General features: G+C 34.8%; 3 protein-coding genes across 3 annotated transcripts; all 3 read left to right on the top strand.

The window, feature by feature from the left end:
• Positions 1 to 10,125: 10,125 nt before the first annotated feature.
• Positions 10,126 to 11,815, top strand: LOC133316256 (PTI1-like tyrosine-protein kinase At3g15890). The gene is made up of 4 exons (XM_061517986.1): positions 10,126 to 10,233; positions 10,358 to 10,511; positions 10,637 to 10,899; positions 11,197 to 11,815. Exons 1-4 carry the CDS (start codon positions 10,172 to 10,174, stop codon positions 11,813 to 11,815), a joined length of 1,098 nt encoding a protein of 365 aa, XP_061373970.1. The 5' UTR covers positions 10,126 to 10,171.
• Positions 11,816 to 19,149: 7,334 nt separating this feature from the next.
• On the top strand, positions 19,150 to 20,326 carry LOC133316268 (carboxylesterase 1-like). The gene has a single exon (XM_061517998.1). The coding sequence runs from the start codon at positions 19,263 to 19,265 to the stop codon at positions 20,271 to 20,273; it is 1,011 nt and encodes a 336-aa protein (XP_061373982.1). The 5' UTR covers positions 19,150 to 19,262; the 3' UTR covers positions 20,274 to 20,326.
• Positions 20,327 to 25,609: 5,283 nt separating this feature from the next.
• Positions 25,610 to 27,002, top strand: LOC133316246 (carboxylesterase 1-like). Its single transcript, XM_061517972.1, has one exon. It carries the CDS (start codon positions 25,785 to 25,787, stop codon positions 26,772 to 26,774), a length of 990 nt encoding a protein of 329 aa, XP_061373956.1. The 5' UTR covers positions 25,610 to 25,784; the 3' UTR covers positions 26,775 to 27,002.
• Positions 27,003 to 27,330: the final 328 nt, after the last annotated feature.

The following is a 27,330-nucleotide window of genomic DNA, read 5'->3' as shown; positions in this document are numbered from 1 at the left end:
TGTCTTCTGGGATATAATGGTCTACCTCTATTCTTATGGTGGCACTTCCATATTGAATAGCCTTCATCAAACTCAACCTATGTCTCACCAATCACACTAGAGTAGAAGATCGAATGCAATGGAAAAAAACTATCTTAAAGTTTTGATTGTCTATTTATTTATAGAAAACGTAAGGTCGCGATTCAAAAGGTACCTATTTGACGACGAAACAACATATTCGTTAGACACGAAAGGACACATTCGATCGATGACGAAAAGACACACATTTTCCATATCAAACTTCTTTTTCATAAACATAATTAATTCAAAATTAATTCCAAGAGAATCTATATTGAAAGGAAGGAAAAGCTAATATTAATTGTAAAACAACTCTACTTTTTATGGAAGGAAGGTTTAGGGTAATGTTGAAAAACATGATCCGGCCATCGACTCGGCCGAGGTCAAGGGTCACGGGGTCATGAGTTCAACCGGGGAGTTACGGGGTCACTTCGCTGACTCGATTTATACATTAAAAAATAGAAATATATATTCTATATGAAAAATTCAAAAATTCAAACCACCAGTCATTAAAGATTCAAAATATACTTAACATAATTCAACCAATTACATCCACAAGTCAATATTCACGAGCTAATCAAAGTATAAAACTATTAAAGTATAAAACATATAATCCAATGGAGTTAATGAAAAGTTATATCATCAAACTCAGGCCTTTTTTGTTCTTCTCATACATCTACAATAGTATGTGAAAGAAGATCCCTTACCCAATAGAGAATAGCAAAGGAGAGGCGGCGGCACAACAAATTAATGGTGGGGAGGGAGAGAAGAACCGGAAAGGTGGAGGAAATCATCAGATCAGGGAGACTAGGTCTGGGTCTGGGAGAGAAGATCAGAAGGAAGAAGAACAATTCAGATTTCAGATCTAACTCTAAATCTAAGTAGAAAAGAGTTTTTATTTTTTTTACACATCAAATAACGTTGTTTCACGTATAATTTTTTTTTAAAAAAAATGCAATGACTCCTCTGACTCGGGAGTCACGGGTTCTGTAACACCCCGTATATATCCGGTAATGTTATCATGTTATCGTATTAAGCTGCGCTTAATTAAAATTGCGGAATATCTTTTTCTTTTCAATTATGACGTCATTAATCATTACCAACTTGATTACTTAACCATTTTCAAAACATCGCCTGTATGTATATTGCAATAAACATCTAACTGAAATACCTCATTAATTAAATAACATAAGTATGTCTCTAGTCACGGAACTACCACACGTAGACCGGACCAACTAGCAGTTTATACAACTCAACTCAATAGTATTAACAACATAGTGGCATGGGCAACTCCCATGCTCACCCAAATAAGGCAACAAAGCCCAACATAAGTCTCAACTCAATAACATAATAAAAGTAAGCTAATACATCAAATCAGCAGATATAACCAGCATCCAACAAGTCAGCATAAATAACAGCAATATCATCAACTAAGCTCTGGCCTTCTGTCGCCAGAGACATCAGCCCCCAAATTACCTGAACCTGAAATAAACGCCCCAAACGTGGGGTGAGATCTCTAAACAATAAATCTCAGTAAGACAAGGGGTCCTCAAGGATCTTCCATCCCAAGCTCACTTACATGTGCAATATAAATTCAAAAGCAGTTCATCAATATCATTTCTAAAACAGTGCAATGCAGCAGATAATCATGTCATGCGTGTCAATACTATTCTACTGATCAGAGAAATGCAGGAATACGTCTATTATCCACACAATATGCAAGACGCTACTTGCACCCACCCACGGACTCACCATCTTGTATGACGCTACATACTCAGGCTTACCGACTAAGTGGAAACAACATATACATATTATAAGTCATTGCATATACCAACTCAAAAGCATTTCAAAATATCCAAAGCATGTAACACAACATGCATATAACCATACCCCCATGGGACATGGTGGAACCACAACATGGCTAAACCGAGGACACAAAAGCTTACATTGCAAGCTAACTATCCAATGCCAAGAGTCCAACACAAGCTCAAAGCCCAAACACAGCAGTATCACAATCTGTTATGGACTAATAATATATCATCAATCATACTCTACAAGCATACAGTATTAAGACTACGCCTTTCCTTTACGTTTTACGTCTTAAGGCTTCTAACAAAGCCACAAGCCCTTAATCACTTGATTCTGACTTAGTTCGATTATTACAGAAGTTCCACTTCATCACTCTAGGGTCCACAAACCCTTAAACATCAGTTCTGGATGAACAGTGAGCTACTGTTCCTCGAAAACTCAGAATATCCGGATATTTGTCGGGGACATATCCGGATATCAATATCCGAATAACAAAGGACCCCATATCCGGATATCTATTTCCGGATATCATATCCGGATACACATATCCGGATATTTCGCGACAGACAGCAACTTTTGCATTTCGCGATGATATCCATCCAAGGTTCCATTTTTAACACTTAAAAACGTCAAAGCATGCATTTTTATTCTGTTTTAAGTCCACGTACCAGTTGGTTACTTGTTTAACTCATTAAACATACCAAGACATCAACTTTAACCCATTAAACTCAAGATCAAAGGTGGTAACACTTACCCAAGGTTCAACCAGCCAACCAAAGGTGCTCTTGGAGCTCATAAGACAACTCCAAGGTACTGACTTTGTAGAGAACGAAAATGGACCAACAAAGATAAGTTCTTGCTTCACAAAGGTGACACTTTGAAGCTCAAAATTCCATCACCAAAGTTTCCACAACCCAACTCTCAAACTCAGCTCTCAAACCCAACAAAACAGGGACACCAAACTCAGAAATGATATCATTCACACCTCACAAGACCAATCCACACAAGGCAATGGTGTTTTTGTAGAGAAATCAAGAGTAAAAATGGCTCCTTTGGCTCAAGAGAGTGAGGGAAGGTGAAGGTGGCAAGGCTGAATTCAAAGACTCAGAATTTTCACGTAGGAGGCAGCTAATATGACTTAGGATCATGTGCCACTAAACTTATATAGTCACTTAACCAATAAACACACAGTATTAACTTTAAATGCTACGCTTAGCATTTTAATCCCAAACTCAGGTTTCTTAACCTACTCAATTTTATAGGAATTATCATATTTTTCGGAGCACCTTTCTGGTACGCGCTTTTCCATAGCCAGTATCAGTTTCTGGCATAAGTTCTCATTATTTTAACTTGAAACTCATTTTACAAGTCCTATATATTATTCTAGGAATTATCATGCACTTATTATAATTTTCTGGGATACTTTTTCGATACGCATTTATACCGACTAGCAGAACCGGTATCTGCACTTTTCGTCAGAAAAGCGACTTGCAACATTATTACCCACTTACTAATATTATTAAAGCCTCATAATAATTATTAGGGTCAATTATGAAATTATTTCCTAATTTCACATAATTAATTAATTAACTTCCTTAATTAACGGTGCGGGTTCTTACAGGTTCAACCGTGAGATTTCGGGGGTTAAATGGGTCAACATGTAAGTAGGGTTGTCCATTCATATATTTTTGTACGGTACGAAGAGAGAGGAGGGGGTCAGTAACCCGATGGAGTCGACCCCAGGATGGGGCATGGATTTAAAACACTGATTTAGGGTGGTTTGAATAATATCTCCGCATCGCAAATATATCGCAAATAATTGTGTGTTATACAATATCTATCATAGACACTCCATTTAATATCAAACATCAGTTAAGTCATAGAGCTCATGCAAAGAATATACTAGTTTCTAAATAATGTCTTTATGCATGTTAATATGATGTGTAGTCAGTACCTATGTAAGAATTTCTATTTTACTATTATTGCACAATAAAATTCCTCATGCTCTTGTGTTCGCTAGCTGAATAATCGATTCAATAGATATTGAAAAGCCCATGGCCAACTCATATATAATATATATACTTCTGTAAAAGAAAAATCATGTATAATATTGTTCTCTAAAACCGCTGGAGCTAGAAATTGTAAAGTTTGGCAGCATGTTCATTGATGAAAAAATTAATTAAAACTGTTAACTAATGTTAAAAATTTACAGAAATAAGCATTACAATTAAAGTTGATAGATTGAAACAGATCGAAGAAGCACTCAAAATTGAATCTTAGCCATTATAGATATAAATATAATTTAATTGAATTAAAACATTGCAAGCATACATAATCATATATAGTCTCAAACGGTTGAGGCTGGATTACATGTTCACACAAAAACAATATCAAATCATTTAGCTCATTTCCAAATATATCCCTTGGCTGGAATGGATATTACCTGCGGCATTACTTGTGGTCAAATTAATTAACTTCCATATCTGGACAACATTGACTCTAGTTATATATATCTGTAACAAAATATTTTTCGGTATTTCCTTTTGGCATCCTTTACCATTAAATATTAGTTCAAACCTGCTGCATCACATCAAGTGATTACATCAACGTATCCCGGGTCCATTTTGCATCAAATTATAACTTGATTCTGAATATCAGAACTGTTGGGTGTGATGCATGTTAAACCAAACAGTATCCCGAATATCCAACTATTCTATTATGTAATGAATTCCATAACCAAAGTGGATTTGTAACCACCGAATATAGACAAAACAACATTATATTAGGGAAGCGAAGATATGACAACTAAGCTAATCTTGGTTGTAATGTTTCTTTAAAGACATCTCCGACAGCATAGTCCTAGCTTGCTGTAAAGTAGTGCCTATTAATAATATATATTCTCTATTTGAGGTAGTAACACTTGCATGCACGGTTAGCATCTTGCTTTCTATCGTATGATCGTATCCAAATCAACCCAACCCTAACAAGTATAAACAACATTTTGTTTGGCAAGAAGTATAGACAAAATTATCTTTATCACCTCAAATCATTGCTTTCCTTACAATGAACTTTCTTTCCATAGTTAAACTTCGGGTTCATTATTGCTTATCATTACGAAAATGAACACACCTTACATCCTTTTACAATAACTTCAAATAAAATTACAACTTTTTTTTATTAAAGTTATAATTTTTTGACAAATGTTATAAATATTCTGAAGTCAAAATGTTACAAATACTCTAAAATAACAATAATTTTGATTTCAGAATATATAAATCTAAATTCTTGTAATTTTATTTAAAAGAGTTATAAAAAAAGTCTTTTTTATTTTATTGTAGTTATTATAAACTTCATTATATAATAGCTTATCATATATTATTTGAAAGATATAATATAAAATTATTAATATGATATTTATTTAATAACTTACATTTTTGGGTTGAATTAATTCTTTATATGATATTAAAGTACTCTATGTAAAACCAAATAAGTTCAATAAATTTTTATATGAAAGGGCATTTTAAAAATCTATAATATATATACTCTGTTTTTAGTATGAGTTGATATCAGATTTAAATATGTTGGTGTGGCCTCAACTTGGAGTGCACAAATGTTCGGCGTCAACTTGTTAACCAAAATATACGTAGCATTAATCCTCAGCTCTTACACCCTAAGATTGGACAAATTCTTTAACTGAGATATGTCTTTAAACTCGGACTGAAAATGAATTGTTAAGATTTTTGGTTCAGGTTTAGTTGACGTTATAAAAGTAATTTATATTTAATAATATAAAAAATATAATTACGGAAAGATCAGGGGGCTAAATACATGGCACAATCTGATTAGTCAATTTTCTTAATTTCAAAATACAGCGAAAAAAGGTTTTGGGATAAGGGGATGCGCCATTCACCACCCCTCAATGGTAAATGATTTCCACCACACCCTAAAGTGGTGTTTTTTAAATAAAAAGATCCCAGAATGATCAAACAGCCTCAATTAGATTATATATGAAACTAAATCATAACTAATTAAGTGTTTAAATTATGATTAGATTGGTCAAACTGCCAGGGTATTGATTTAATTCCCTCAATCCTGTGTTTACTTCTTGTGGGTGTTTTTAAATTAACCTCTACAATGTATTAATAGACGTTTATAATGAACTAATAACTTAGAGCCTGTTTGGATCCTCTTATTTTTAAGCTAGAAGCTACTTATAAGTTAAAGATAAAAAAAGAGCTTAAAAAAAGAAGCTAAAAGCTGTTTGGAAATTACATAAAAAATTTAGCTTAAAATTTACTTAAAAGCACATATTTCAAGAAAATTATCTCTCTCTATCTTTATCACTCTTCATTTTAAAAAAAAAATACACAATTCAAAAAAAACAGATAAGAGCTTAAAAAAAAACTCCTCGTAGGAGCTTTTAGTTTTCAACTTTTTTCTTCATTATAAAAAAAAGAATTTTTCATTATAAGAGCTTTTCCCAAAATCTGTTTGACCTAACTTATGCTTATAAGTAACTTCTAGCTTAAAAAAGAAATGATGCAAAGAGGCACTTAATGATCACTTGGTTTATACGTTTAGTAGTACTCTCTATCTTTTTGTTCGTTGTATTGTAGTTTTGGCGAATCATGTTGTGGGCCTAAAAGAAATTCAGGACTTAAACACTGATATTCTGTTACGGCCCACACGAAAGGGGGGTCAAACTATTTATGTAAAACTTTCATATTTTCAACCTTATATTCATCTAAACTCTCCAACGGAATGGAATGCAGTGAGTAACATGAGATAGGTTCAACGATCCCTATGTGGGGAACAGAAAAGATGTGGGGAGATTAAAAAAAGTAAAGGCCAAAGAACAGTTAAAGTTGGTCTCAATTCAGTGTTTCTCCCGATCAAATCGAGGATTTATGATCTCAAATCTTCGGCAAACCCCACTAACCAAAGGATCTTTAATAAATATGCATATACATTGATATAGGATCTCTTTGTTTTCATATATTATTAGTTGTATGACGTCTAATTTATAACAAGATCATGCGCAGAACAAGCAGGAATGCCCCGCAAAGGGCAATTTTCGGAGCTCAAATGATAGCTTAATTAAAATCAAATTGGGTTGGTTGGGGGGCAGTGCGAATTCAGGTGCTTCAGCGAATGAGCGATTGTAATGTATTTTCCTTTTCTTGTAAAGCTGCCAGCACTATAGAATATGTATGTCAGTAATGTCACAATTATTAAAATGAGTTAACTTTTGAGTGTCTTTTCTTTACTAAATAGTTAAGAGTAAACACTTATTATGAGCGGAAGTGAGTCAATTTGAGTCAAGTCCTCAGGTCTATTTTACACACTTAACTAGAACAAGTTTGGTCCGATAAGAAAGTGAATTGATTTTTGTAATAAGTGTCTATATAGTTTCTTTACCTATACTCATAAATAGATGCTAATAATGAGAAAGTGTAGATGAATGGGACCAGAAAGAATACGACCTTTTTTTTTTTCCCTTGATTAAACTACCCTAATTTAGTAGATCAGTTAAAAAACAATCATTTGGACCATGTGATTTGGATCACTCTCCAAGTTTCTATGCGAAATTGGGCTTCATAATTAGATCATCAATCTTTTTATTTTTGTAAATCAGACCATCAATTTCGCGGCCCTCATAGATGTATTGCATAGGATAGAGTCTACCTCAGCACAAGCCCAAGCCCAGATTATGAGATGGGATGATAGGATCCTAATTAATGATCTGTTAGTAAGACACGTGTAATGCTAAGCCCATGATCATTGTAGCTAAAAATACACGCATCTCTTGATTTGTATCATTAATCTAACCGATTGACTCACAAGTCAATGACAGGCGTTTTTCTCTTCTTGCTACCTGTTTATGTAACGAGCATTTCTAACATAGCCAATGTTACATGCAGCCCATGGTAATTTGCGTAAACTTATATGATACAGAAGAAGCTTTTTGCCAGCAATTAATCATGTAATGTATTTAATTCTAATGTTGAAGAAATACTCACTTTGGATACCTAATATTAAGTAATAACTAATATAATTTTATTTATCTTCCGTATATTGTAATAAGATTTATACTATCTTTTTCAGTCAAATTTGTATACTTTTAAAACTAATGAATGTAATATATATAATAATTATACAAAATAAACGTTTGATGCATGAACGTGGAATATCAAAATAATAATAATAATATGAAATGCATCTCACCAAATACATACCGGAAAGAGGTGACGAATTTTAACTGTGATTAAGCCTCGATTTAAGAATAGTTTCATAGCTAATTCAAAGAGTTAAAAATATCATGAGTTGACTCGTTTTAAAGAAATAATTTTGATTGATATAAAAAAATGAAATGCAATTCCAAAATGCCATCTTATTATCCTGAGCCGTGATATGATACGCGACAAGTAAATAGGACAAATAGAGGGGAAACATATTACATATTGTTGGAAATATTCAAGTGTGAGTAGTGGTGTGAAGTCCCATATTGGCTCGACAAAGATCAAGTTAGGATCATATAAATACAAAAGACCTATAAAATTTCAGCCATAAGATTTTAGGTTGAAATGTGGTATCAACCCATTTATTATGTTTTGTCGTTTGACCCGTTAATAGAGATATCCTTTCCAAAGTGTTTTGAGGTCCCCATACCATTACTAGCACAAACTACTTTTATTTTTTATTATTAAAAAAATTGACATCTTACCTTCCTTGTTTGGTCAATAACATATAAGATATGGACGACGTAAAAGTAGGAAACACACATATACGGAAGACTGTACGTAAAAAATGTTGAAAGCATTCGAAGAAATTTAAAAAAAAAAAAAAAAAACTGATAAGATGATAGAAAGAAGGAAAGTATGAGAAAGAACAAGAAATTTTTTTTAAAAAATGTACAAATTAATTATTTAAACAAAATTATTTAATGTTATTTTTTATTAATTACATTGGTAATTTTCTGTTTAATTACTTTATTAAAATAAAAAATACTTTTATAATTTTTCAAATCAAAATTAAAAACAAAAGTTACTTAAGAGTTCTTTTTATTTTATCTTCAAACAGTGTTTATTATTACTTTTTTTATAATAACAAAAAAAAAATTATGAGGCTAGCAGCGTCGGTCAATACATGAGTAATAACAATAATAAAAGTAAAAGAGAGTTTTATAAATAGAAAAAAAGTAAAAGAGTGAACCTCAAAAGTGATAATTAATAATTTTTATTATTGACATGAATATTAATATAAATAGTAGCTTTTTAAACAAATAGATTATTTATAGGAAAAATTGTTTTTAATTCAATTTTTTAAAATATTTAAGTATTTATCAATACAAATTAAATTAATTATAGTATTTTTTGTGTTAAATTAAATAGTTTCACAAAAAATGATTGCATAATTTTATGTGACGCAATGCTTATTAATTTAATGATCGTGTAAATTAACACAATTATATTCAACAAAAATAAAGTGACATGACGACAACAATGATATTTTAAAAACTAATTTTGATCAAAGCCTTTTGTTGGACCCCGATTCTCATTGACTTGTCCCAAAAGCGTAATTACTCATGATTGTTCCTTTTTAATTCCATAATATTATTATTATTATTATTATTATTATGAACGGGCTACAGCTAGTTGTCTTTGATTAAGACAATTTGTCAACTTGTTAGAAGCGTTTTACAGGCTTCATTAGTCATCTATATATATATATGTTTAGCTTAGTATTATACATACCTCCATATGGGCAAATTTTATACTGTTCTATCAGAATAAGAGAAGAATTGGCCATGATTGCGTCACTATCCATTGATTAAAATTTTAAAAAATTAAAAACTAGTTTGTCTATTAAATTGCCTATACAGCTTACATAGGAGTAATTAAATAAGATGCTTAAGAATGTTTACTCCAAAAGGGATATAAATATAAATGTGTGACATTTCCAATGGAAGATGTGGCTTGACAAAAGCTTGCAAACACTAGCATATACCACCATTTGAGGCATATAATATAATACTCACTGAATTGGCTTGCATTTTCACCTTAACCTCTGGAGTCCTTGACTTCCAAGGCAGCCCTTTGTCCTCACTATAAGCCCCTCTTAGTTCTTCTTGTTTCTTTGCGTTTGCCGATATACTTTTGCTTCTTTCTTGCAAATCTCTCTTCTTCTTTCTTCTTCTTCTCGTTCCAACTTCAACACTCCCCTCCAAAACTTCTTACTTATTCATCTATTTTCCAATAGGGAATTTAGATTCTGAATACCATCCTAGAGATCCTTCCACAAAGAAATGCAGTTGAAATGTTTCTGTTGTTTTCTCTCTGAAGAAGAAGAAAAGCAACACGAAATACAGTAAGTATGCTTTCATCAAACTCATCCATTTTATGTCCACAGATTTGTTATTGTAATTGTTATTAATCCATTCTAGCTCTTGATTTTTGTTATTGTTTCTTTTCTTTTCTTTTCTTTTTCGTAGGAATGTCAACAACAACAAAAGTAGGGACTATCCATGGGAAATATACACCTTGAAGGAGTTGCTTCGAGCAACAAACAGTTTTCATCAAGATAACAAGATTGGAGAGGGTGGATTTGGAAGTGTTTATTGGGGTCGAACAAGTAAAGGCGTCGAGGCAATTATATTCTTCTTTTTTTCCTCATAGTTTTTTGAGTATTTAGTTTATCATAGACTTTTATGTTATGGGACATTTTTTTTTTATGCACAAAAAACTTGCATGGCTAATAATGGAACTTGCAGATCGCGGTGAAGCGTTTGAAGACTATGACTGCAAAGGCAGAGATGGAGTTTGCTGTAGAAGTGGAAGTACTTGGAAGGGTGAGACATAAGAATTTGTTGGGATTGAGAGGATTCTACGCAGGAGGAGAAGAAAGGTTAATTGTCTATGATTACATGCCTAATCACAGCTTGCTCACCCATTTGCATGGTCAACTTGCTTCGGATTGTTTGCTAGATTGGCCTAAAAGAATGAGCATAGTAATTGGAGCAGCTGAAGGTTTAGCGTAAGTGCACATTCACACCTATCCTTCAATGCTCTCTAGTTTATGTTATGGTTGAAAATTCCTCAATGAAAACAACACACAAGATATCAATTTATCATGATCTGTTGAACTATTAAAACTTCAAAATCTTCTATAGAAAGTTATTAGCTGCTTGCCCGCTAGAAATTTAAACATAATTTTGCTGATCTATATTCAATTTCTTCTATTTGAAATTTTCCATTCATATATAATTTAAGGTTACTACGTTGTTCAACTTATTAAACTTTGTCATCTATGATGTATTTCTGTTTGGCTAAGGTATTTGCACCATGAGGCAAATCCTCATATCATTCATAGAGACATAAAGGCAAGCAATGTTCTTTTAGATTCTGAATTTCAAGCCAAGGTTGCTGATTTTGGTTTTGCAAAGCTGATACCAGAAGGTGTAAGCCATCTTACAACAAGGGTCAAAGGCACCCTTGGATATTTGGCACCAGAATATGCCATGTGGGGGAAGGTTTCTGAGAGTTGTGATGTTTATAGCTTTGGGATTTTGCTTTTGGAGATTATCAGTGCCAAGAAACCAATTGAGAAACTCTCTGGCGGTGTAAAAAGGGATATTGTTCAGTGGGTCACACCTTATGTCCAAAAGGGTATCTTCAATCATATTGCAGATCCAAAGTTGAAGGGGAGATTTGATTTGGAGCAATTGAAATCTGTGATCATGATAGCTATAAGGTGCACAGAAAGTAGCCCAGAGAAGAGGCCTAGCATGGAAGAGGTGGCGGAGTGGCTCATGGGTGGTGTGGGGAAGAGAAAAAAGGAGATTGTTTACAAGAATGGAGACCAAGAAAATGATGAAAACTATGAAGAGATTGGAACAATGCAATCCAAGTTGAAAACACCAAGTGATAATGATAGGCTTAAAATAAGATAATTTTTTTTGTGTGTATTCGAAGTTTATATATAATGCATCTTCCAGTTTATGAAAATGAGATGGATATTTATTATACTTGTGAAGTTTGTCAATTAGGCATGTATCTTGCTTGTCTTGATCACCTTTACTATTTAATTTTTGTAGCTGTCTATACGGCCGTATGACTCATTCCTAAAGAGATGTCTATCTACCAATGGTCAAGGTTACAATTCATATATAATATTTTTATTAAAATTACACATTTGAAAGGAAAACAAAGAGAAAATGAAAAGACTCTCCGAGTTTCTAGTTTCTACTTTAGTATAAAGGGAGAGAGTTTGATATTTTAACAAGGACAACCGATCCTAATTGTTGAAGATTAGTGTATAAGGCCCATTTCCACTAAAACAATTCCATAAGCATCTGAGGCACGTATTTGACCCATTTTATTCCCAGCGCAGGGCAAATTTTGGGCTAATTGCGTTGGTACATGTAATTAGCCATGTCCATTTTTATTCCTTAAATTCAGGGGTGCTAAGCAAATCATGGGCCTTTGGCTCGGCTCGTGAAGATCTGGGCTTACATGTCTAAAATTAGTTGTTGGAAACAGGCTTGGACTTGTATTAAAACTCGTTTAATAAAAAGGACTCATGCTCCAATTTTTATTCCTAATATATTAATTTTTAGTAGCTCTCACTCTCCTCAATCCATTTTACCCTATTTTATTGGTTAAACAAATTATTTTGTTCTATATTATGTTATTTAGATATACATTAAATTTATGAAATTACTAATGCGGTTGACTGTAGATTATGTTTGGATAAATTTTTATTGTCTTATATTTTTTAAACAGACCAACATGTTAAACAAGGCTTTTTATTTTTTGTAAATAAATCAGGACATAGGCCGATAATTATATTCATAACAGGTAACAGGCTTGGTCAGGCTGACACGTTTAAACACAGGCTTAACCTTTTAAGACCAAAGCTCGACTCGGCTCGTTAACACCCCTACAGTTAGAGTGATTTCACGTTCATTGCATTCTATGGCTATAATACTCTCTTAATTCATTGTTATTATTTTATTTTATTTTTGGTAAACCATTGTTATTTTTTTTTTAATGGAAGCAGGCACACATTATAATTTAAAAATTATATGATGTATAATTTTGTCTTTGAGAAAGGGAAATCTCTAACAACTAATAACGAAAGAAAAGCCAGTCTAATTATGGCTAAATTTGAACCAATTAATCATCAACCACTTGATAAATAAATTAATAAAATTGATATACTTAGAGTTGACCAAGAAACATGATCAAGTATTTAATAAGTTGATTGGAGAAATTTGATCTCAATTAATTTATGCTTCATTAAGCATGATCCACGTATTTAAGGAAGTTGACTGTTTTGAGGAATAAGATTTATGATATATTTTGATCTTGATTGATTGCTAATTTTTTATTTATCAAATTTTAGTTTAATTATCAGAGCTGATTTAATTTTAATTTTTATCATTATTAAAAGAGCAAGTGTTTTTATATTGATTCTTCTGTGTTAAAATTGATAAAGATTGAGTCATAAAAGAACAACTTAAATATATATTTGCTAATTATATTGATTCTTTCTTTTCAATAATATTTCTCACTTATTGGTTGTGTTTTTACAAGAAAAAGAAGTGAAAATTATAAAAAGTCTGTTGACGCAATTACACTTGAGTTCAGAAAAATACAAGTTCCAGAAGCATGGCGCCAACCGGCGCCAAATTAAAAGAAAGCAAACAAAGTTCCATGTTGCATAAGCCAAAGTCCAGAGAAATGGCGCCACTTAGCGCCAAGCTCATGCTAAGTGGCGCTAAAGTGAAGGCATCATGGCGCCAAAGGGCGCCCAAAGTGAAGGCCTCATGGCGCCATTGTGCGCCCAAAAAGTAGGAGGAATGGCGCCAAGTGGCACCAAGAAAGAAGAAGGATGGCGCCAACTTGCGCTAGTTCACGTACAATTGGTTCCAGTTTTTCACAATTTGACAGTAACTCCGCGCAAACGTGAGCCGCAACGGCGCCAACTGGCACCGGTTTACGGGAAAGAAGTACCGTGTTTTCGGAAGGGTATTTTTGGAAGAATAAAAGAAGCTTATAAATATATCCTCTTAACAGAACCCTGGAGATATCTCATTCCATTCAGAAGGAGGCCGACGGCAGAGCTCAGGAGGATTCTTCCACAGTTCTTCTTCTTCATCTATTTAACTTTAATTTTATGCTACCATTGAATATTGGATTTTTAGCCATGATTATGCTTGGCTAGTTATTTTTATTGTAGTTAGGGTCACGAGCCCTATGTGAACCCTTGTTACGATGGATTGATTTAGTTTTACTCATTTATATAATTATCTTTGTCTCTACCCTGTGCGTATTTTCTATTTTCTTTATTAGAACTGATCAATCTGATAGTTGAGAATAGTTTGAGGGTTAGAACCCTAGATAGGAATATTGGGGTTTTGATCTTGAAAGGGGGTAGGATAACAATTGGTATGCATGCTAGGAATAGATGTGTATTTAATAGCGGATACTTAAATTATTGCGTCCATTGCTTAATACCATAAGGAACATTGCAAGGAATTGAGGTTCTAATTGGGGATTAAAGGGTTAACCTTGCAAGGAATTGAGGGTTGACTAATAAATATTCTTAGATAATAATTTATCCGAGTAATTATATGAATAAGTATTGTGAATCAATCCAAAGTAAGAAGTGAGGATCATAAGGTGAGTGCGCTCTAGCTACAATGCTTTTCTCATATTTTTCAAATCAATTCTCATTGTTATTGTTTTATTTCTCTTAAATAAAAATTCAAAAACAAGTCTTTACTTTTATTTCTTATTGTTACTCAAAATCAATTCACAATTTTTCCAAACAACAAACCGAGTTTTCCAACTTAAGGGGATTGGTTATTGTAGTACTTGGTTTACAATCCCTGTGGAGACGATACTCTACTTACTTTCCATATTACTTGTGCGATCGGTATACTTGCCGGAGAGCATCAAGCAGTGCAAGAGGATACTTCTGGGTTACTGTCGACAAATTCCTGAAATCTGATATCAAAATGAATCTTCGAACTCAGGTACCCTACCAAAAAATACACAATTGAATGAGTTATATATAAATTTGCATTTAATACAACTTGTACACATTAAGGAAATTGGATACCTAGTTTCATCAAGGTTTTCTTCAGTTCCACATCCCTAAACTTAGTGTTAAAGTTGCTTCCGATGTGACGAAGACAAAACACGTGATACGCAAATGGAGGCTGCTAACCGGCACGATCCCTCACAGCCCTGATGATGCTGGGGTGACGATCAGATATTAGACAAATATCATGCCTATGTGTAACATGAAAACGCATTAGGCTAAGAAACCATGACCAATCTTCCAATCTCTCACCCAGCGGAACAATGGCAAATGCAATAGGCAGAATGTATCCATCTCCATCCTGTGAGGTAGCAATCAAAAGGGTACCTTTGTATTTACCGTACAGGTGCGTGCCATCAATTTGAATTATGGGTTTACAATATTTAAATGCCTCAATGCACTGGTGAAATGTCCAAAATACCCTGTGAAATACAACCTTATCGGTGTAGACTCGACGTTCATCAAAGCATTGGTCCATATCAATCTTGAACACAGAACCCACATTAACTTGTGCCATGTATGTCAGCCAACCAGGCAAGAATGCATATGATTTATCCCAGTCACCAAATAACTTGACAATGGCCTTCATTTTAGCCTTCCAAGCCTTCCTGTAAGTTATGTTGTATCCATACAAATGCTAAACCCTTTCTTGAATAAGAACTGGTTTGAGAGATGGATTTTCTTTTAACATACCTAGAAAGGAAAATAATAAAAGAAATCAAAGTCAACATTGTCAACCCTAAACATCAGATTAAATATGATAAACATAACTTATGTAACCAACCATCGCGTATTACATACTCATAATTGCTGCACAGATAACATCAGAATCCAGCTGTATATGGTCCCGGGTAAGACCTTGGTTTAGGCAGGTGTGGTCTTTACCCCACTTACTAACAACCCAAGTATTTCCATTCTTGGGCAACATAGCCCGCACGTACCAGGGACAACCATCAATATGTTGCCGACACTTCATCACAAATCTATGCTCGTCACTATTTGCCACGACAACAGTACGGTGAGCCTTCATACAATATAATTTGACTGCATGTTGCATTTCTGATTTACTACGAAACTCCTGATACAAATATAATGGATCCTCTAATTGCCAGCCACCGTGGAAGTCATCGTCGCCATACAATATCTCTGTCTTATCTTTAGGGTGAGCCCAATTAATGAAGGAATAATATGGGTTTTCGTTCCAAAACGGCTCAATCTCACAACCTACGTCCAAATTACAGGAGTTTTCTGTCAGTACGAATGATAACACAAATATGAATTATTCTTTTAAAAACTTTAATTCACTATCTTACCACTGCTAACAGGGTCAACACGAAGTGGTGGCATAACCTGGGAACTCAGATTTCCTAAGTTTGTGTCAGCGTCAAAATTTCCCTCAACGTCCGTATCTGAGGTGTCACCCAGCGGAATAACACTCTCAGGTTCACCGTCGTCACCATTGTCCATATCTTCATCGTGCTTATTCTCGTCTATTTCCCTCAGTGTTATCTGACTTAAGACCGATGCAAGTGCAGATAAACCGACTACTCTGTCTTCTTGACTCTGACTTCTTTCATGCGTGGGTGCAGATGAAGATTGACCACGATCTATTTCAACCTATATCTCAATAAAATTTTGAAATTTTCGGTCAACAATTGCATCTATGACACATTCCACATCTTCATCGTCACATATATCGTTACCAATGTAGAATAAAGCATCCTTACCAACTGTAGACTCTACCCTGGCGATCATCCGCTGAACGCATTGGCTGCCTTGTAGCCCCAATTTTTGGTGAATTCTCCCCTTCAGCTCATTGTAAGTAGTGCCTCGTTTGATTTTCAACATTTTCGTTTTTCCTTCAAATTGAACACTATTGGGGCCTTCATAATGCTTTCCATCATAGTAAATCATTGTAACATACATGTTTGGACTTGAGGTCATATTTCACACGAATTTGGTAGTAGGGTTCGGATTTTGGGGATTTTGGGGCCAAGAAATGAGAGTGTGGATGGAATGACAATGATTTAACAATATCAAGTCTTTAGAGATGGTGGGATGACAAGTAAGGGGACTTGGAAGGATCACAGATGACAAACAAGAGGTAGAGTGGGTTACAATACGAAAATTTATGAAATGAGATCGAGAAATGGCTGCATATAGAGTTATCCGCGAAAAGTAGTCGACTAAATAATGGGTGTAGTCGATTAAACCTTCAAGACATTTAATTGATCAAGCTAAATAAGTAGTCGATTAAAACGCGGGGTTCATAATTCCTGAGTTTGTGCAATGTAGTCGACTAAAACTTCACCTTAATCGACTAAAGGGGGCAGGATGGTGGATAGTTCTGGGGGAGGGGCAAATTGGTTATTAATTAATTAATGAGGGGCAAAAGGGTCAAAAAGCCCTCACTTTCGTCTCTAAATTTTTTTATCCATATTAGTCCTTTTTTAGGAACTGAATTGGATCTTCACTGAATTTTTGAGAACCACATTTTCAAAGAACTTGAATTGTAGAAGGACAGAAAGTTAACTCTCTTTTTTTGTAAGGAACGAAAATAGGGATAATATTTTTTGTGAGGGACTCAAAAAATTTTTTACTCAAAATGTTTCATATATTTATGCTTTTGTATTCTAAAGTTATAGGAAATAGATCCTTTTATATTAAAATTTACGAGAGTATCCACTCACAAAGTTATTACTTATTTTTTGACCAAAAAAAAAGTGATTACTTATATATACAATTATGCTATCAACTAACAAACATGTACCTTAAATGAATTTGGATCCTCTCATACAATGTTATTAACCAATCATTAATTCGATCAAGATACCAGGTTACTGGTTCAATTGCATAGCATATTGATTATATGTAAATTTTTAATTTATATTAAAAAAATTATAAACATACTCAAATAGCAGAAAAAAATAATATAAATTGTAAATATTTTAATATAAAAAATAATAAATTACACATTATGATCCAATAAAGAATCAAACAAACATATAATGCTTGTGATACTGGTGTTTCAGATTCAGTAAACGATATCCCTAACTATAAATCAAATCAAAATTCTCTGCATAGTGCATAACTAAGATAATATTAGTATATTAGGTACATAATCTATGTAAGTCAATAAGTAACAGATCACTCAAATATGTCGATTATGAACCGATCAGGTCATCGGTTTTCACCAAAACCAGCGGAGTCGTATCGGGTCCAATACATACCTGATCCGCTACTTCATTTGAATCGGTTATATGACTGATTCACTGGTTTCCGGATCGACTAAGCTGGGTCGATCCGAGTTTATTAACAATTTTCTCATATTTCTTTTTCAATAAACGATTATGATCAAATAATATGATCACATGATTATTTTTACACTTGAGAGGATTCAATTCCAATAAAAAATAAGTCTAACTGTTTTCTATCTGCTAACTGAATTAGTTATGGTCTGTTTCATTAATTTTCAGTTTCGGCTATTAATAGGTTCAGATCACCTAATTTTGCGGATGCAATTCAATTCTACCCTCGAACCATTTATGCAACTAAACTTCTTTGGGACTCAAAATCACATGACTCGATGTAATCTACTCATATGACTCAAATCACGAGAAAGTCAAGTCAATAGTGTCTAAGATAATTTCTTTTCAAATGTTCACACTTTATACATTACCAACCTGAGTTTTAAAAGAAGACACTCCTTTTCTTATAATTTCAGGTTAGGATGAATTTTTTTCATATTAAAATTTTACATAATCTAATTATTATTAATAATAAACATAAAAATTTCACATGTAAAATTTTAAAATGAGAACTTTAGTGAATGATTAGATCCACTCATTTTGAATCACACGAAACCGAGATTTTGTCCAGTAACCACTAGCCAGCTGTTATTTGCTGTGTCGAGACAATATTCCAAATCCAAAGTAACCATGCCTTACTTCCTGCACGAAGCATCAGAGTGTCCCAGGTTTCCGTTCCTTAACTAATAATATATTTATGGGAAATATTACTCTCCTTTTACATGAGGTAATTTATCTCATTTTCTCTCACTTCGATTTTCGCACCTTACTTTTTTTTTTTTCTTGTAATTGTGAGATCCACCCAGTTTCTTTCTACAACATAAGATACCAAAAAGAGATTAATAAAACCCTATATTTATTAGTGGGATGAAATATCATGATGTTGTTATAAAAAAACTGGACCCTCTTTATATGTGAGCTTTCAGCCATCCTATATTTGTAACTTTTGGTTTCCAAGCTATAACAGTTCTTCTCTTTGCAATGTCCCTACACGTAGTGTTTAGTGCATTCTCCTTGTATCTTCTTCTATTTGTTGTTAACTCGTCTATGGATCCCTACAAGGCACTCCACATCATCCTCAACCCAGACGGCACACTCACACGCTTAGAAATACCCCCACAAAGCCCTCCCTCACCCGATCCTACACTCTCCACACCCGTTCTCTCTAAAGACCTCACCATCAACCAATCAAACCACACCTGGGCTCGAATCTACCTACCCCACAAAGCACTGGATAATCCTCCCCACTTCAAATTACCCCTCATTGTCTTTTACCATGGTGGCGGCTTCCTCTTCTACAGCGCCGCCTCTACTTACTTCCACAATTTCTGCGTCAACTTGGCCAACCAAACCCAATCCGTCGTCGTTTCAGTCGACTACCGTCTCGCCCCGGAGCACCGTCTGCCGGCGGCCTATGAAGACTCCGTAGAAGCCCTTCACTGGATCAAAAGATCCAAAGATTTGTGGTTGACACGTCACGCTGATTACTCCCGTTGTTATCTCATGGGGGAGAGTGCTGGGGGTAATATTGCCTACAACGCGGGTCTACGTGCAGCAGCGGAAGTTGATAAGATCAAACCGCTGAAGATACAAGGGCTCGTATTAATTCAACCCTTTTTTGGTGGGACCAAGAGAACCCCATCAGAGTTGAGGCATGCCGACGATTCGACTATACCTCTGCCTATTACTGATCTGATGTGGAATCTGTCATTGCCCATTGGCGTTGACCGGGATTACGAGTATTCCAATCCAACGGTGACGGCAGGGGCTAAGGTTTTGGATCAAATCAAGTTGCTTGGATGGAGATTTGCCGTGTTTGGCTGTGATGGGGACCCACTATTGGACCGTGGTAAGGAGTTGGTGAAACTGCTCGAGGACAAGGGTATGCATGTGGTGGGACAATTTTATGGTGGAGGTCGACATGGGATTTTTGTCGGTGACCCTTCCATGTCCGAGAAAGTCTTTGATTTAGTTAAAAGTTTTTATTCATGAGTTATCTAGTCTAGAAAATAAGTTGTTACATTATTTGGTTTATGTTCTTGATCCGTGTTTAGGTTCTTTGTATCTCTTAAATCTGTATCAAGTCTATGATTTAGTTACAAGTCTTCAATGATAAATTATCTAGACAATACTTGGTTACAGTATTTTTGGATTATGTTCATAATCTACGTTTTTCCTCGGGAAGCACTGACTATAGAGTTTTTCCTTTTCTCTCTACTATAGGAAGAAAATCAAGTGTATAAATTTCATGATAATTTCGTTTCAAATTTTCGCGCACACTACATTTTTTAACTAAGGTCACTAGAAGAAGCTGTTTGGATGCAGAATCAAGCAAGATAAGCAGCGTACACACAAGTCCCAACTATAAGTTAGGTCCGCTCAATAATTCCAACTCCAAACGATGACCTCAACATCAACCAATCAAACCTTGAACAATGCCTATGCTAGATGACGTGCCACGCTGACGTTTCCAATATTATTTAATGAGAGAGAGTGCTGGTGGATCCAAGGGCTGACATTACTTCAACCATTTTTTGTGGTACCCAAAGGACCCCACCGGAGTTGAGGCTCGCCAACAGTTTGGCTGTGTTAGAGCGTGGCTCTAATTGTTGGGAAAAGATAGAAAAATAGAAGGGATAGAGCCCAATTCTAATGTATTATTTTCATGTTATTACGCCCGGATGCGGAAATAGGAGGCTAGGGTGGCCACCGTTCCCTTTAAATTTGAAGGAGAAAAAAGTTTATATATGTATAATGACATTTTAGTGCTGTGAGTTTTAAAGTTAGAACTCGAACTTGCACTTTGATGATATTGCTTTTTCTGTCAAAACTGAAACCTTGAAACGAACTCTCACGTTGTTTTTTTTTTTTTTTTTCTCATCCAACGATAAAAATTTGTGGGATAAAATAAACTCTTTTATACCTTTCACTCTCCTAACACCTCCCACCCTTTCTCTCTCCTCCCCAAGCGTGGACGAAGAGATGAATTTGACATCACGCAATCGTATGATGAGTGATGACAAGCATATCGTATGATGAGTCGATTCAAGAATCCCCAAAACTATGAAATTGTGGAAGAAAGTGTAGGCGGGGCTGAAGAAGAAAGAACGAAACAAGAATTGAGAGAAAACACTTTTCTTTTTTCTTAATTTTATTTAACCAAAAATAACTAAATAATAATAGGGTTTTCCAAGCCTTAAATAGGCAAAATAAAATAACAAAAAAGTAAATAACTATTATCATGCGCAATCAACGCACACTCAAACATAATCTAAAAATAACAAAAAAAAATTAACAATTATTGAAAAATCCTAACCTATGGAATAAATTCTAAAAAAGCCCAATCAAAGTCAGTCAGCTCGGGTGCATCATCTTCCCCCGCTAGGAAAAGATTCGCCCTCGAATCTGATGATATCAACTTCTTCAGGTGGTAACCCAGGTGGCAACTCTCCTGGTACAATCTCACCAAATTCCCTAATTAAGATTAGGACTTGTGAATGCAATTCTTTCTTGATACGCTCGTCTGCATTTGTATTAAACTGCTTGGAAACTAGAAATATTGTGAGTTCTTCTAAGGGAGTAAGTGGACAAAACAAATAAACTATTCCAAAAGGACCATTGCCTACAATTTTGTTCAATTATCGCATCTGTGATCTGTCATTGGAAATTTTTATCTGATGTACCAGGAAATACCATTGCCTTTGACGATCTCCAATTAAACTTTTACCAAAAGCTAAAACTTTATCTCAATGGAGCATGAGGTTGTTATGCTCGTTGTCCCCGAATTCATAATATTGCATGCAAACTAAAGACTTCTTGAATGAAGGATCATTTTGCATGATATCTTTAGGTAGAACTTCATCTTTGTCAGAGATATTAAAATTTCTAATAACTGATTTTCCACCGAAATCACTACAAGATATTTCTTTCACCTCTGGATTCTCATCGTTTTGCTCCCAATCATACTTATCATATACTGCTCCTGGTTCCGGTTCTAGAATCTCCTTTCCTTCTCATGAGATGATCTTTCAGATTCCTATCCTTCATATGACTCGTCCAACTGTGTTTGGGCAAATAGTTGTTCAAGCTCCTGAATTCGTCTACCTTGTTCTGCCATTGTAGCAGTCATTGCTACAATTATGATGTTTTGCATGTCGATGTGTGGTTGTTTGTCGTCGCCGTTAAAAGTGTTACCACGCTCTCTACCACCGTCGTCGCCTCAACTTCGTCGTCCACGACCTCGATCGCCATTGTTCTATTCAGCCATTTATGTGACAACCAGAGCTCTGATTACCAAATAATGTTGAAGCAGTAATCAATTGGTTAAACGGAAAGAAAGAACGAAACAAAAATTGCAAGAAAACACTTTTATCTTTTCTTAATTTTTTTAACCAAAAACAACCAAATAATAATAGGGTTCTCCAAGCCTTAAATAGGCAAAATAAAATAACAAAAAACTAAATAACTATAATCATGCACAATCAACGCACATTCAAACATAATTTAAAAATAACAAAAAGGGAAATAATTAATAATTATTGAAAAGCCCTAAACTATGGAATAAATTCGAGAAAACGCTCAATCCAAGTCAGTCAGCTTGTGTGCATCATTTAGATTCCGAGAATAGGAATGGTAATCCTATTTATTATGTTTGGTATTGTTTTGTGAGCAAAATATCAACGAAAATACCATCCAAGAATACAACCCTAGGATTCTCGAAAAAATGGAAAAATTAAAGTCAAGAAGCTAACTAAATTAACCTTCGGCTAACCCTAGTTTTGTCAATTCATGTGCTTTATCAACTGACAATGCCACAAGTGCGGGACAACAACCCTTTAGGTGCGGGACAACGACACTTTTGCCACCTTTATGGGAAAAAATTACTGAACTGCCACACTCAAGAAAATATTTTTCGGAATGCCATGTTACCTAACTCGCTACAAGCCTACAACACCTAGCGAGTTAGGGATGGACATGTGGCAATAAATTTGAGGTCACAATCTCGCTGAACAATCCAGCACTTTACGTCAGTCAACGTGTCAGCTCGCTTAATCTGAGATTGCAGTCCACGTGGCCAAAAATGCTATGCAGCATAGCGCATTACGTGGCAGATTATGACACGTGGCTGAACTCGCAAGACTACGCAACGTATTACGTGGCAATCGTACAGTCACTCAACGCTTGCTAGCCACGTGTTAGAGAACCAGCAAAGATGCTGCACAGTTCAACGCAACTGTGCAGGTCCCACCAATATAAAATCGGTCCCCTTCCTCCCATTTCTCCATTCAACTCCCCTGGTACCCTTGATTTGAAAATTATTTTATAAATCAAATATTTTATGTTATGAAATTTGATCCTAGAAATTAATAAGACATGAAAAATTATTTTTTCTTTATATTTATGTTATAAAATTTGAATATTTTATTGATTATATGACTTATTATGAGTTGTTATATGTATTAAATATAAATTATATTATATATATTAAAAATATAATTTAATATCAAAACGTGTCCTAACAAGTCAAAATCTAATATTTTTTAAAATTAATGTATCGACATATCGTGTCCTGTGTCGATGCAATATAGCCTGACTGTTTCTGATTTGTTGTGGAATCTATCATTGCCCATAGACGTTGACCATGATCACGAGTATTCAAATCCAACGGTGATGGATGGGCTAAGGTTTTGGATCAAATCAGGTTGCTTGGATGGAGGTTTGCTGTGTTTGGCTGTGATGCAGACCCACTGGTGGACCAATATGCAGTTGGTGAAACTGCTCGAGGACAAGGGTATGCATGTGTTGGGACAATTTTATCACGGGGGCAGAGCCACATAGTACCTGGGGGTGGCCTCGATCCAGGCTAAATTTTAACAAATCATATTTATTATATAATTAATTATAATTTGGCCCAGGTTAAAATAATAATTTGGCTTAGGCTAAAATTTGCAATTTGGCCCTATCTAAAAATTAAAATATATTTAATGAGAGATTTGAGTAAGTTATATTAGGTTATGTGTTTAAATTCTGAATTGTATAAAAAGAAAAAAATATTTAATAAAATTATAATTTTTCTTAGTGTTGCCTGCTCAGGTACTCTGTATTTAATATAATTTAAATATATTATGATATAAACAAACTAAAATTTTAAAAAATAAATACACATATAATTTTTGAACCAGACTCAAATTGAAATCCCACTCTGCAACTAGCGGCTGGGGATTTTCGTAGCTCACCCTTCCACGTCCAAGAAAGTCTATTATTTAGTGAAAAGTCTTCAATCATGAGTTGTCTAGACAATGATTTGTTACATTATCTGGATTATATATGTTATTGATCTACGTTAAGATACACGTCTTCATTAATGAGATATCTAGACAATAGTATGTTACAGTATTTGGATTATGTTCATGATCTGCGTTTATGATCAAAGTATTTTTATTAATTTTGATTATGGATAATAATAAATAAAAAAATCCTTAAGAAATATCATTTTCACGCCAACATTTAAATACTACCTTATATTTTGTAACAATAAATTAGAATATACTTTCTTCATGTGTTATATGCCTGAAACTAAAACTGTAAAGTCTAAAACCAAGATTGAAGAATTTGTATAATTTAGTCCAATAATTAAGTTTTGAGACACTGATTGGTAGCAGGTTTGACATGTCATACTTCATGCTTCTTTTCTCCGAGGACTGCAGTTAATTGATTCTTAGCTAAAAGATAAAATCACGGAAGATTAATTAGGTAGTGTTTGGTTGAAAGTTTATTTTAGGATTGATGGGAAAGTATAGGTGAATATTAAAAAATACCACGTTTGGTTCAGGTTTTTTCAAGAAATACCAGACAAATAGGATATATGGGAAAATGACTTTTGTGTTGATTTTTGGATGAAATTCACTGTTACAGAATACCACTTGACATGTGGTATTATGAGATGACTGGGGAAGTGAAAAAACAGGTGCAAAGTTTCTCCCGAATATAGATTTTACATATTTAAATAAATTTTCCTGGTAATATTTGGGTCAACCAAACAATTTTTTTTACATTTTCCTGTCAAACTCACTTTCCAACCATTTTCCTATTAATTACATTTCCCTAGTAAAAAAAAATTTCTCCCGAAACAAACACTACCTTACAATTGTTTTTTGAGTAAATACCCTTTTGGGTCCCTAACAAAAAACACGATCCCCACTTTAGTCCCTTACAAAATAAATTAGTCAGTTAGTCCCTAACAAATTTAAAGTGGACCCATTTTAGTCCTTTTGAGGGACTAATATGGGTCTTTTTTGAATTTGTGAGGGACCACGATTTCAACTAAATGGGTACCGTATTTTTCGTCAGTGACAAAAAAAAAAAAAAGTATTTACTCTTGTTTTTTTTTTCTAAAGTAATTGACCCGAATGTCAAGGAAGGGTAGACTTGACTTGAAGAACGATTGTAATGACTAATGAGCGCTCAAATCATCAGAGAACCAGCATCAAGCTATAGTCTACTATGTCAGGCCAACCTCTCTCCCCTCACGCCGTTGATCCTTTTCAACATCTCAAAATCTTTCTTAACTCCGACGGCACCCTCAGTCGCCTGCGCGAAGACCCACACACCTCACCCTCACCCGATCCCAACCTTCCCATCCCCGTTCTCACCAAAGACGCTCCCATCAACCAATCAAACAACACCTTTGCTCGCATATTCCTACCCCGCAAAGCACTCGATCATTCCTCCTCCTTCCCAACCAAGCTCCCTCTCATCGTTTACTTCCATGGGGGCGGCTTCATTTTATTCAGTGCAGCCTCAAATTTCTTTCACGATCTCTGCGTAAACCTCGCAAAAGACGTCGGATCCATCGTCGTATCCGTAGAATACCGTCTTGCTCCAGAACACCGATTGCCGGCTGCGTACGACGATGCCGTGGAAGCGCTGCACTGGATCAAAGCCCAATCAAATGATTGGTTGACAAACTATGCCGATTATTCAAATTGTTACCTCATGGGAACTAGTTCCGGAGCAAACATCGCATACCGCGCGGGTCTACGTGCTGCTGCGGCGGTTGACCATTATTATCTGGATCCGCTTAAGATCAAAGGGCTGATATTGGCTCAACCGTTTTTTGGTGGGACCAAGAGGGTACCCTCGGAGCTAAGGCTGGAGAACGATCTGGTTCTGCCACCGCACGTGAGTGACATGATGTGGGAGTTGTCGTTGCCCGTTGGGGTTGACCGTGATCATGAGTATTGCAATCCAAGGGCTGGGGATGGAGCTAGGGTTTTGGATAGGGTGAGACAGCTTGGGTGGAGGGTGGTGGTGACAGGGTGCGATGGGGACCCACTGGTGGACCATCAAATGGCACTGGCGAGACTGATGGAGGAGAAGGGTGTAGCAGTGGTGAGTCGTTTTGTAGAAGGGGGTTGTCATGGCGCTGAGGTTCGTGATCCCATAAAGCAAAAGCAACTTCATGACCTAGTCAAAGATTTCATTGCTTCATAGCCTGAAAATGATACTAGAATTTATCCTCGTCTTCTTAGTTCGTACAGGTATGCTTCTGCGACAACTTATTGGATTAGTGTTTTTAACGATGTATAAGATAATTTTTATTTTTATTTCTCTTTAATATGACTCTACAAGGGTTTCACATATAAAATATGTATAATATAACATGAAAAAAATTAATCCCAACTTAATTAATCTAAATGATATTTACTTTGAAGCAATGTTTACGGAAATTAAATTAGTTAACTAGCTTTTTTTAATTTCAATATGTTTTCCTTGTGTTTGTTTAATTATTTTTTGCCTTTTGATTTAGGTTTGAGTCAAATTGATTTGAGAATAAGTGGTAATTAAAAGAATCAATTTTTAAAGAAATGATGTTTAAATTTTTCACTGAGGCTGACTCTCACGGAATTCAGGGCCATGTCAAGAAAGCTATCTATCTATCTTGTGTGTGTGGAGGTGGTTGGGGAATGGATCAAATAAATCATAATATAATTACGTTTGATAATTATAATCATACAAAAGTGGATTAATAATGATGAGAAAGAAAAAC

The sequence above is a fragment of the Gastrolobium bilobum genome, unplaced genomic scaffold (assembly GCF_033153095.1).
Source record: "Gastrolobium bilobum isolate Gb01-03AN ecotype WA unplaced genomic scaffold, APGP_CSIRO_Gbil_v1 utg7242, whole genome shotgun sequence".
Taxonomy (NCBI): domain Eukaryota; kingdom Viridiplantae; phylum Streptophyta; class Magnoliopsida; order Fabales; family Fabaceae; genus Gastrolobium; species Gastrolobium bilobum.
Note: the sequence above shows the minus strand (reverse complement) of the source record. Positions and strands in the feature narration are given on the sequence as shown.

What these genes read in the sequence shown, in the direction of transcription:
- LOC133316256 (XM_061517986.1), top strand. Translation starts at nt 10,172, where the DNA reads ATGCAGTTGAAATGTTTCTGTTGTTTTCTCTCTGAAGAAGAAGAAAAG. An exon ending in GAACAAGTAAAGGCGTCGAG is followed by an intron (nt 10,512 to 10,636) that starts GCAATTATATTC and finishes TGGAACTTGCAG; the next exon opens with ATCGCGGTGAAGCGTTTGAA. An exon ending in GGAGCAGCTGAAGGTTTAGC is followed by an intron (nt 10,900 to 11,196) that starts GTAAGTGCACAT and finishes TGTTTGGCTAAG; the next exon opens with GTATTTGCACCATGAGGCAA.
- LOC133316268 (XM_061517998.1), top strand. Translation starts at nt 19,263, where the DNA reads ATGTCCCTACACGTAGTGTTTAGTGCATTCTCCTTGTATCTTCTTCTA.
- LOC133316246 (XM_061517972.1), top strand. Translation starts at nt 25,785, where the DNA reads ATGTCAGGCCAACCTCTCTCCCCTCACGCCGTTGATCCTTTTCAACAT.